Source organism: Euprymna scolopes, chromosome 7 (assembly GCF_053919585.1).
Source record: "Euprymna scolopes isolate OS-2025 chromosome 7, ASM5391958v1, whole genome shotgun sequence".
In the NCBI taxonomy this organism is placed as follows: Eukaryota; Metazoa; Mollusca; class Cephalopoda; order Sepiida; family Sepiolidae; genus Euprymna; species Euprymna scolopes.
The window spans coordinates 126,992,974-127,005,489 of record NC_136488.1 but is presented as its reverse complement, the minus strand read 5'-3'; the positions used below and the strand labels follow the sequence as shown (position 1 = coordinate 127,005,489).

At 31.6% G+C, this 12,516-nt stretch overlaps 1 protein-coding gene across 8 annotated transcripts in view; it reads right to left on the bottom strand.

Annotated features, from left to right (window-relative positions):
• Positions 1–12,516, bottom strand: part of LOC145279936 (protein EFR3 homolog A-like) — a 271,461-nt gene that overhangs the window by 56,335 nt on the left and 202,610 nt on the right. For all 8 annotated transcript variants that reach the window (XM_080131520.1, XM_080131519.1, XM_080131515.1 and 5 more), the window contains 2 exons: positions 7,369–7,497; positions 6,357–6,453 (listed from right to left, as the gene is read on the bottom strand). In XM_080131520.1, coding sequence (XP_079987646.1) covers positions 6,357–6,453; positions 7,369–7,497 — 226 coding nt within the window. The remainder of the gene's footprint in view (positions 1–6,356; positions 6,454–7,368; positions 7,498–12,516) is intronic.

Genomic DNA, 12,516 nt, shown 5'->3' with positions numbered 1-12,516 from the left:
GATGTGTGCTTTTACTAAAAAATTTGCACATTTTCTCATTTCACTTGTACACCAAAAATTAAAATTTTTCTTTTCTAAAATCGAAATTGTTTGGTATAGTGGCATTATTACCAAATGGCTGTATCAAAGGAAACAATGGAGAAAGTCATTCAAATTTTAATAACATTAAATATTATCAACATTTTAAACAAAGAAAGATTAAACAAAAATATCTTAACATCTAACAAGTATTTTTATTAGAAGAAATAATAAATTTAATGATTGTATTTGCTGACATTTTAACATCAAATATTTTCAAATGATAAAGGGAAATGCAAAGTAACATCTTATATTGTAGCAAATGTTTCTTCCAATTAAAAATTGAAAAACAAGCAGTTTGAAAGCCATTAACATTTTTCAGTAAATTGTACTGTAATTAAATTATTTTTAAACCAAGGTGATTATTTAGAATTAAACTCATTTTAAAAAAAACTAAATTACAGCAAAATTTTATGATGTACGTACCCATCACAAACGCAGATGTCAGATACCAAAAATCATGTAAATTGGTCAAGTACTTTTTTTAATAGAAAATAATTTTCTTTATACAATCTTTAACAATTTTAATAGTAAATTGTATCCATTACAAGGCTGGTTTTGATCTCCATAGCAAGATAAGTCTTCCCCTTATTTATAAAATATGGCAGGATAAAAACAATGGTCATAAAATTTGATTTTCCCAGTTAAAAAAAAAAAAAAAATTACGTTTCTGAATTTATCAGACGAGGATTAGTTATTTGTATTATTCAGATTATTTGTTCTCATCTTGAGAGTAATTTTCACAACATTTTAGTCTATGTAACCTCCAGTTCAGAAGTATGTTGTCAGACGCTGGAATCTTTCCCTCAGACGCTCGAATCTTTCCCTCAGACGCTCGAATCTTTCCCTCAGACGCTCGAATCTTTCCCTCAGACGCTCGAATCTTTCCCTCAGACGCTCGAATCTTTCCCTCAGACGCTCGAATCTTTCCCTCAGACGCTCGAATCTGCATGGAATTCTGAACAGAAACCTTTTACTTCACAGAGGTAGCATATTCTCATTCCATCAGCTAAGTATGCCACATTGTATTTTTCAGTCACCCACAATGAGGGTTGAACCTTCAGAAGGTCACATAAAATTGATTTTTTTCCAAATACTTGAACCACCATGCCACGAGTCCTTGCAGACAATTCTAGTACGGATTTTAGGAGCCTTAAATATATTAGTATTTCTAGATGTGAATATTACTGCTTATTACTTCACCACCAAGCAAAAGCAATACATGCCAAGAGGAGATGGACAATTTAAGAGAAACCGTCCACTGAAACAACTATCTAGAGAGCATGACATCAGCAAAACAAGAGAAGAGATGATAAAGTGAGAGAGGAGAAAGAAAATCTACATCATTATTATGACAATTAGAAAAGCTAAGGCATGAGTAATTTGACAGAAACCACCCTTTTCTTGTTTAAGATGGTAGAGAGGGGACGAAAAGGCAGAGAACTCGCCTTCTATAGGTGGTTCTAGTGATTTAAGCAGAACTAACTTTTTTTTTTTTTTTTTTTTTTTTAAAAGAAACCAGAGGACTTGCATCGATGCATTAGGATCAACATGAGTTTTACCTGATGGATGCCAATCATTGGTACGGGCCAATCACATTGACACACCGGTTCTCACCAGATCATCGAAGTTAAGCACCATTGAGCCTGGCCAGTACCAGATGGGTGACCATTTGGGAAGGCTAGGTGCTGTATGTACCTTTTGGGAAGGTTGGGCATGGGGCCAGCACCCTCACCCTGTAAAAAGAACTCCTCGCTACAAAAACATCTACAAAAAGTTGTATATGGCCTATGTCCCTCCAGGGGGTCAAGGGCTATGGATGGACGCCAATCATTAGGTGAAAATCTATCTGAATGCCAAGTTTTTTTTAAATCTAACCAGCACTTTCTGAATGTTTAGCTCACTCATATATTTCATTTCATTTGTATAGGTAGATCAACAGCTGAGAATGTAAATTACCATATATTTTGGTGTATAAGACGACCCTTAAAGTTAAAAAATCATCTTTAAAAGACAATATTTCATAAGATACGAGGGGTTGCAATCTCTAGCCTAGGCTAAACAAACATGGTTTTGTGATTTAGCTGTCTTATATAACCGATATATGATAAATTTATTAAAATTTGTTCCAATTTTGTACCTCGTCTTATCTGACGGTCACCTTATACGCCGAAATATACGATAATTCATGTATAAGATTCAATATCTGCTAATCTCTCCGACAAATTAAGCCAACATGTTCTTATCATACAATAAACCAATATTTCATTAGAGAGTATTGTCCTCTTATTAAGATATCTATTTCTAGGTCATCTCAGATTTCTAGTACACAATGCACTCATTCTGCAACAGCATCATCATGTTGAGGCGGGCATCTTTCATTCATAAAATTTCGGTATTTTTTATCAATAAAATTATATCATTTTCCATGCATTTGTATGATTGTCACTGTTCGATAATTTACATATTTTTTATTAATTATTAATCAATTATTTACTGAAATCAAACATTCAATAGCATAAAAAAACGGAATTTTAAAAATTAAATACATCAGAATGGATTTTAGTTTTTTTGTAAATGAGTCAGCCATTTTAATCTTTCATTAATAATTGAAAATATTCTTAATATGCAGTTTGCTAAGAAATTAAGTCCTTCTGCTTGAAAGGAAGTTAAAAGCATTTAAACTGTTGAATAGGATATTGATTTTAAAATTTTTAGCAAATTTTCATGCATTAAAAGATTTTAACTTTTCAACGCTATTTACTTTTAATAATTTTCAAGAGATTTAAACAATTTGGTTCAATTAACAATTTAATGACCAAAATATACCATAATTTAACTTTCAAAAAGGTTATTTTAAAAAATAATTTGGTTAAAAAAAAAAAAAAAAAAAAAAAAAAATGAAAATAAAAATATTCCCCAGGCAATAATTCATTATATGAACTGGCCTTAATTATTTCATAAAAAATTGGCCTTAATTTTTTACACTTCTAAAATGTTGTAAATGTTATTTCATTTGTTTAACAGGAAATGTTTTGAGTTATTTAATACAAAATTTATATATTTGTTATAAACAATTTATTGTACACAAGTTGCTAAAATAGGGGCATACGTTTTCCAATAGTGACTCCCAAGTTAAAGAAAAAAAAAAAAAATATAGACAAATAGATCCAATAAGATTTCATAGTCTGTAATAATATCCATTGGACTAATAACCCCTCCCATCTCTTTTTTTTTCTTTTTTTATGTGAGAGTAACCACCTGTCAAGGCTCAAAGACCACTCGAGGATAAGGGTTAATGAATGTAAGGTGGTAGTGTAGTAATTGCTAATTGTGTAAATTGGGTAGAATTTATTTATGGGGATGACTCAACAACAACTTGTTTACATTCGATTTGGAAGTTATGTTGTATTCAACTGGGAAGCAGACCAGTGGAACAGTTTTCCAAAGGCGGGCAGTTCTGGGAAAAAAGTTTTGTTCATGGAATCTGCATTTAGATATAATGCTGTCATAGTGAGCGAAGCAAAAACATTGCTCAGTACTTATGCAGTGAACGGCCTGTTTTTCTGTGATGTTGCCTTGGCATATTCCAGCAGCTTACGTCAACCTCCTACTCCACATTTTTTTTCTGTTAAGGTTAAAGAGTAGGCTAGAATTTCCAACAACTATGACCATGATCCCCAGCAGAATATACTTCTTTATTATGAGAACAAAGGTTTCACCTTTGAATTGCTAGGAATTCCTAAAGAAATATTCCTATCTAATGTCTTGTAAGAAAATTTTCTAATTGGTCGTAGTGTGTTCATAACCAATGGCACACTCACTAACTTTTTGTACAATTGCCATGTCATGGGACATGTATATTATTTTGGACCAAGCAGGGAATAAAGGGCCCCAGCCAGTTTCACTTAAAAAAGAACAGATTTCAGATGACACTGCTTTAACCATCACCTTGGTACATTCAAGCGGTTTTCGTGACCAAGAGTGAGTTTGTTTGTTTTTGTTTTTTATATATTTCATATATTTATTTTTTATATATTTCATATATTTACGACAATTTTTAATGCGATATTCGTTCAAAACATGATAAAAATATCAATCAAAATTTTGGTTTAAATAGTTTTTAAAAATTATTTTTTTTTAATAAAAAAAAAATCCAAAGATTAATAGAAGTTGTGTAAAGATAAGTGAAGCCGACAGAGTCCTTATTCCCTACTTGGTCCATTATTTTTATTATTTTTCCAGATGGAACTTGGAAAAAAAGTTCCATTTTATTTTTAACTAACGGTACTTGCCCGGCCATACATTGCCGTGCCTGAGTCTGGTTGACACAAGTATTAGATCGATTTGTATCACACACACGTGCACACGGAAGCACAAACTCAAAAAGACCACCCAGGGGGGGGGGAACACACGCACACACAAAAAACATGCACGCAAAAGCATACGGGCACACACAAATTCACAAAGACACAGAAAAAATACACACATACAAAATAAACAAGCACACATGCAGAAACACACAAACGCACACACACAACCAAACTCACACACATGCACAAGCAAAGTCATGCGCATAAACATGCACCCACACTTTGAAAATAGTAAGGAGTAGACAGTTTAAAGGCTATAAAATCACACATAAGATTTTGAAGTACATAAAATGTCAATTTACGGTTACGATTAAATGTTAGAGTCGAGCATTATAGTTAACTGTGTAAAGAAAAAAAAAACAAAGAAAATAACATTGTTGAGTGTCTGGTAAGGAGAATAGAAGTAGGAAGCACAGGTATTTTTGCTAGTATATATGATGCAGATTTAAACAGAGCTGAGAGAGAAAAGATAACAGAATAGCGAGGTTTTACATATAGAAGAAACTGGAATCTTAGGAAGATCTCTACCATTTCCCCTGCTAACTTTTCCTAAATCTAAACGCAGATGCAAAAATGACACTCAAAATGAGAACAGTAGCCCAAAGACTCAAAATAATACAAATGACTAAGCATCATTTCAAAGATTCAGTAGAATTTCTTTTTATTTAAGAGTGTATCCCACTATACTAAATGTAGATAGGGTGGATGTAGGGGGTATAAAGTCATTCTGCATAAGTACACATCAGCCAAGGAAGTGTTTAAAGAATTCCACGTGTACCGAAATATTCAAATTACATGAAACTATAACAGACTGGTAATGCACACTCTATAAACCTGTCATAATATGACACCTGGACTCAATGCACCAATGGATCAGACTGGCAACTGAAGCTAAATGCTGTGGAAAAGTGTATCACTGTATTTTGGAAGGAAAATCCAGTGTCCACAAATTCCTTTCACTACATTAATATCAAGTCTTCTTGTGTGCATGACTTGAGCATTATTGTCAGCAGTAATTTGCATTGAACAAAGCAAATCTCCAAAATTGTCAAAAAAGCTAAAAGGTGTCTTGGAATCATTTAGCAAAACCTTGATTAGCTGCTCTCTAGCCATCTGTTTAAAACTATATACAGCTTTGATGCAAGTATACTTAGAAATTTACATCATTAGTTGAAAATCATGATGGCTAAGTGGTTAAGAAAAGGGATTGAAAACTTGGGTGTATCAAGTTCAAATCTAGTTCGTTCCATAGAAACACTTTCACCAAACCAACACTTGATCTCCTATAGAGGAAATACATAAATTAACATTGCCTGCATTTAGAAACATGTAATCAAGCGGATACTCTTAATGCTTTATTTCTCTGGGCTAGAATTTAATGAAGTTCCCACATCTAGTAACCGACTTAAACACCCACAAAATTAGTGCTTGTGCACTTTATGGACTGTGCTATTTTCTTGTTTGTTTTTTTTTTTAGATAGAAACATTTTTTGGATAATTTATAGATATTAACCCTTCTCTGGAAATCATGTGTTTCATCATGACTCATCAGTGCAGCTAGACCTAGTAAGATTCAAAACTATGACCCCAGTGAATGAGATCTGGCATTCTATCAACTGAACCAAGAATTTCCTAATAATGTTAAGAAAAATTGTATTGTTTTTTTCCATTGTTATTTATATATTTAAGACACTCATAATTAAAAATGTATTAAATTATTTTTACAGAAGAGCATTATCTCAATACCAAGCAGAAATCATTGACAAACTAGAATCAATATAGTCAGCCACACTGATAAGCTATAGGTACAGCAAAACACGTGTCCATAGATAACTATTTTACATACTAGTAATCCAAGTAAATAAATATATATATAACGTTTACATAAAATTGTAAACAACTCACCCATAATCTTCACTGCTTGTCTTTTGCGGTAATTTCCCAAGAACAAACATCATGGTATCAATTTTTTGATAGTCTGGAAGATTGTTTGCAAATTCACCTGTGAGAAATTGAAAAAAAAGAAGCTGATTAAACAAATTGTTTTTATATTTATAGACAATGGAAAAAAAAAATAGAGAAAAAAAAACAGAACATAAATACATAAATAGTAGTCAGTTTTATAACACATAGCTAAAGTGGTGTAATCTAAAGCTAAGATTCATTTGGACTATGTGCATACCGTATAAAAACTACAATTTTTTTTTTTTTTTTTACTGTAATATACACCACAATTTTTGTAATTCAAGATTCTCTCAATCAACAAATTGTAATAACATTGGTAAAGTTTGGAAAAAGATTATTCTGAGAAGTATCCCAGATTCATACTGCAAAATTATTGAATTCTTCAAATTAAATTATCTCAAAATTTAAGGACCTAATTTTTTTTTTTATTGATTTTCTGATTGGTCCAGAAGACATGAATCATTTTAAAAAAATTTTAAATTGATTAACATTGTATTATTTGGATTATCAAAACTACTGTATATTATTCTCACAATGTTTCAGACAATGTAACCTTTGCCCCTCTTCAGATGAATCTTGTTGAACTTAGGAATCTGTATAGAATTTCTAACCAAACCCTTTAACCACAGGGATAGATTGTTCTCATTCTGTCAGTTATGGCCAATAAATTAATGCATATACACATTGTTTACATTTGTTTAAGAGAAAAACAAATGAATACACATATTCAAGAAATATAACATCTTAATAAAGGTAAAGATTTTAAGATTACCCAAGGCTATTTCATTTTAAAAAAATAAAGTAAAAATCTTACAGTTAATCTTATTCAAATTTGAGACCTATTCAATTATTAACATGGATATCAGATAAAACGATAAAATGTAATAAATATATTTACATAATTTCTTTGATTTAAAGAGAATAAGAAAAAAAAATGGAATGATATACTCACCAATTGTATTGATGATAACTTCTTGAAATTTCCTTTCCATGGCCATCTTTTCAGCTTCTTGATACTTGGAATCTACGGACACTCGCAGATGCCGAAGAAGGGTATCAAATACTTCTAACACTGAAGGACCTGTAAAAAAAAAAAAAAAAAAAAAAAAAGAATAAATTAAAGAACAATCTTAAGAATTCTAAAATGCTGAACTATCCAGATGTCCTTGTTTGCTTGCTTGGATCTTGTAAATTTGGATTTCAGTTTTTGATTCTAGCTGATGGTACCAAAGTAATTTTTTTTTTTCTTTTGAAAGTATGACTATATATTGGGTACAATATAATATGAAATAATCGATAGAGAATTGACTATAATAACAAATACGAAATCTGCATGAATTAAAATATAATATTAGGTATTTTACAACCGGGCAACACCGGGTGCCTCCTGCTAGTATATAATATAAATAAAAGTCCTAAAATAGAGTACTGTTGGAGTATCCTATCCTGCTTTGACGGAGTTCAAAACCGGTTTCTAAACCTAGTAAGTGTGATGCCCTTTTTTACTTCCTGCAACCTCTTTTCCACACAAGGGAAGTTGCAAGCCTGCTCGATCATTGTTTTCGTGGCAAGTACTCATCTAAGTTTCATTCTATGAACAAGACGTTTTTCCAAGAACTGCCCACCGGTGGAACTGTTATGTTGGCTTGCTTTCCAGCTGACTACAACATGGTCATCTTCAAGTTCAATGTAAACAAGTACTTGAAGCGTCCCTTTAAATAATCAAATTCTACCTAACTCTTACCACTAGCGATCACTATGCTGTTGTCTCAGTGACCATCATGCACTCATTAGTACTTACCCTTCACTCCATACAAGGTTATTATTAACTAGCAGGATCTGTGGAAATTCCACAGGGAACTTATTGATGTAGGCATTCTGTAAATGGAGATGCTCTGATATTGCAGCTTTTTTTTTTGTTAAAACTACAAAAGTATTTATCTAAGCTAGTACGAATGACCGGCAAAGCCCAGTCATAAAGTATGCTTAAATATGATATTTTAATTCTTGCAGATTTTGTATATATTATAGATTTAATGTTCTAAAGTTGCGATTTCAAAAATAAAAAAAAAATATATCCATATGACTAGGGTGCATTAGCTTGAATCCAAACCAAAATAAAAACTTATAAAATATATATATATATACTAGCAAAAGTACCCGCTGTTGACTGGGTTCAAAAACAGCCTACAGAAAATGGACTGATTTATGAAAGTACTAGCGATGAGTACCCGGCGTTGCCCGGGTGTTTGTAGGTGTGTGTGAAAAAAAAAAAAACAAAGCTTTTACGACGCGCAGTTGGAAAATAGTGAAGTGTAAAAAAAAAACAAAAAAAAAAAAAAAAAAAAAAACAGGTGCGCGTTTTTGATTGACGTGACGGCGATAGGTATTCAGCAGTTAGCATTTTGTGCGGGACAGTTTTTAATGAGGTCAATAAATCGGTTTGTTTGTTTTTAAAAACTCGCTCCCCCGTCTGATATGACGAAGTCGACATTGACCAAACGTTCACTGGCTCTGGGCCTGTGATTAGAGTCGAGTTTCGCTTTTTTTTTTTTTTTTTATACCGAAAACCGAATGTAATGCGTGCCGATGCGGGAAATGTGGAATAATTAACGTTTGAAAGTCAATAAAATTAAATAGACAGGCGAGCTCAGTGGTTAAGTGTGAGATATTACAATTTATGGATGATATAAAAAGTTTTAAGTTGTGGATCGAGCGAGCGCTTCTCTGAAAGAAGCCTTTTGTGGACATCGAGGAAAAGCGTACATACATACATACATTTTCGCTTTTATATATTTAGATGATAGGTTATGCAAAGGAAGGTTTGTAAAGAGATAGCTTCAAATTTGAGGGTATCAAAACCATAGCAAAATATGATGAAAGTAAAAATAAAATAGATAAACCCCATAATTTATTATACCATACCTGTTCACACTGAAACACTTATCACAATATTCTGTCGATCTATATTAAAAAACCTTGTTAAACTTTGTGAAATATTTCCATTCTTTGGAGGTCAGGTGCGAACGAACACTCCATAATTTTATTATACCATATTTCTTCAAACTGAAACATAATTATCAAAGTATACTTACGCAGATAGATATGAAAAGGCTTTAAGGTTTGTGCCTATTTCCATTCTATGGAGGCCAGGTGCGAACACAGACCCCACAATTTTATTATACCATCCCTATTTAAGTTAAAACATACTTATCAAAGTAATCTTATGTACATCTATATCAAAAACACTTGTAAGCGTTTTTTTTTTTTAATTTTTTTATTTCCATACTTTGTGGATCAGGCACGAACGCAGACCCCACAATTTTAATGAACCACCGTTCTGCCAGATCAAATATACCCATTCCTGTGTCTCGATACATCTTCTATCATTATATGTAATCAGTTTTTTAAAATAGTCAACCATATAGGAGCCTATTTGCGACCAGACACACACACACATTCAGCTTTATATTATAGATAACTAGAGTTCCTTCATTCGAAATCGAAACTTATGGATTCTTTATAAAATTATTTATAAAACCAAATAGATTACTAGAGTGCCATCAGTTATAATCGAAACCGAAACTTATGAGGAATTCTTGATAAAATTATTTATAAAAAAATAGATGACTTAAGTGCCATTAGCTATAATCGACACCAAAACCACAACTTAAGAATTCTTGGTAAAATTATTGATGACAAGAAATGGAAGTACATAATGACCCAGATGTAAGCAAGACACAGAAAATAACACATGCTATTGTATTAATATATAGATAACAAGAATCTCTCGCCTACCTCCAATCACATATTTTTGCAAGTATATATAAATGTTCAGTTTGCTAATAAAACAACCAATTATGACAAGTTTTTGTTCCTCTATACTATCACTCAATCTCTCTCACACACACCAAAAAGGAAGTAATACTAAGAGGATGGTCACACCACAAACAGACACATATACTACAATACTACTCTGTATTGAGCATTGAAAAATAACACATTAGAAGTAATAATAGTTTTGGATACCAAATCTCCATTTGTAATCTAAGATATAAAAGGCTATGTGTCTGTCGGTATGTCTCCATATTTTCAAACTATCTTCTCTAAAACTTAAAGTTGCAGAGCAGCACTAGGGGCCTCAAATGATTGGATTTTTTACAGACTGTTCTTTTATGAATCTTTATCCGGTTAAAATAGTTTTTAAGGAGTCAAAAATGGGTTAAAATTGAAAAAAAACAAAAAACATTGTTATACATTTTGTTCATTCATTTTAGTTTATTATTAATTCTCTATTTTTAATCAGTTCGTACACATGTCACGGTACAGTGGTATGGTAACGTCACCAGCTTTGAATGCTACAGTTTTGCTTTCAGTTTCGATTCTAGCTGATGGCACCCAAATGTTTTTTTTTTTACTTTTGAAATCATGACTATAATAATATATACAAAATCTGGACAAATTAAAATATCACATTTAAGCGTATTTTATGCCCGGGCGACCCCCACCCCCACCCCCACTCGCTAGTAGATTATAAAACTATGATAAACAATTTTGTAAAGCAAGGCGTATTCACAGCATGTGTTCACTTTTTTTTTTTTACTACTATCTAAAAATTACAAATTTCAAAGAAATTTACATGTTTTAATTTGAGTCCTCACCATGATCATGTTCACAATGTTTCAACCATTGTACTCATTGCAATATATATATATATATATATATATGCAAAAGATTAAACAAAGGATTTGATTCAAAATTCTAGGACGATTACCAATTACAAAGACAATCAAAATGTCACAAACTTGAACAACCAAGACAAGGACAACTGTTTTAGGGATGTACACACTTTAACCCAATTTTTTTTTAAATGGCTTTTATTCCAAACTCTGGCAAACTACTACTTGTTCTAATTTACGATTGCCTTAACTTAAAAGGTACTACTACTTCTGGTAGAATAATTATTGATAATTACAGACCACATTTGCGGCAAGGAATACAGGATAAGATTTGGACAGATTACAGCACCACATTCAAAGCAAATAGAAAAAAAGAAAACATCCTTGTAAATGTTTTAGAACTTTCTTTTAAAAAAATTAAAAAAGGGGTTTCTAATTGGTTCAATTTAGTCCATTATCAGAAACAGTTATATTAATAGTAGTCGCATGACATATCCAAAATGCTAAATGCAATTAGTGTGCTTGTTGTTTTTTAGTATTAGTAGTAGTAGTAGTAGTATGAAGATGTTTAACACACACACACACCCATGCACACACACTCCCCATATCTTGGACAGTTTATGCTAAATTTGGTACAAGTCTGTCAAGTAGTTTGAAAGCCTATAAATGAAAAAGAGACTAAAAGAAAAGAAATGCTCGATTGTAATTATTTAATGGATTTATTTATTTATATTTATTGCATTTTCATAAATGCTGCTAACTTGTCAATGAGAAAACAAAATATTTTAGCAGTATTTTCAATGCTCAGAATTGGATATTATGGAGGGTCAAAAACACAGATGAAGCATTTCCTATATAGATCTATTTATTTACCTGACAAAGGCCAGAGGAATAGTTGGCCGAAACATGAAAAAAAATTAGAAAATGTGGATAATAGTCCACAAATCAACAAATAAATAACTCATCTCAAAAGAGTTCCAATAATAATAATAAAAAGCATTACCTGTTTATATTCAATGTTACAGGATAATAATTATTCTGTAGTCAGAAAAGTGAAAATAAACAAAAAAAAAGATTCTATAATGTATTGTTGTCATTTAATAAGCCCATAGCAATAAGATACGTTCAGTTTAGAAAATTGAATGAAAAACCAGATTTAAAATATATATATATATATATATATATATTATATATATATATAATGAAAGTTAATTCAAGCCAGATAAATAATAGCATTTATTTTCATTGAGAAAATTGATTTCATTCATTAAATTAAAAATAAAAATCTACTGTAGAATATTACAGATATTTACTTGCCTCCCCACAAGGGAAAAGTTAGACACAAGGTCAATTTTACTATAGGGAAAATCTAGCTCCCAAAAAAAGAGCTTTCTGGATTGAAACAAAAAATAAAAATTGCC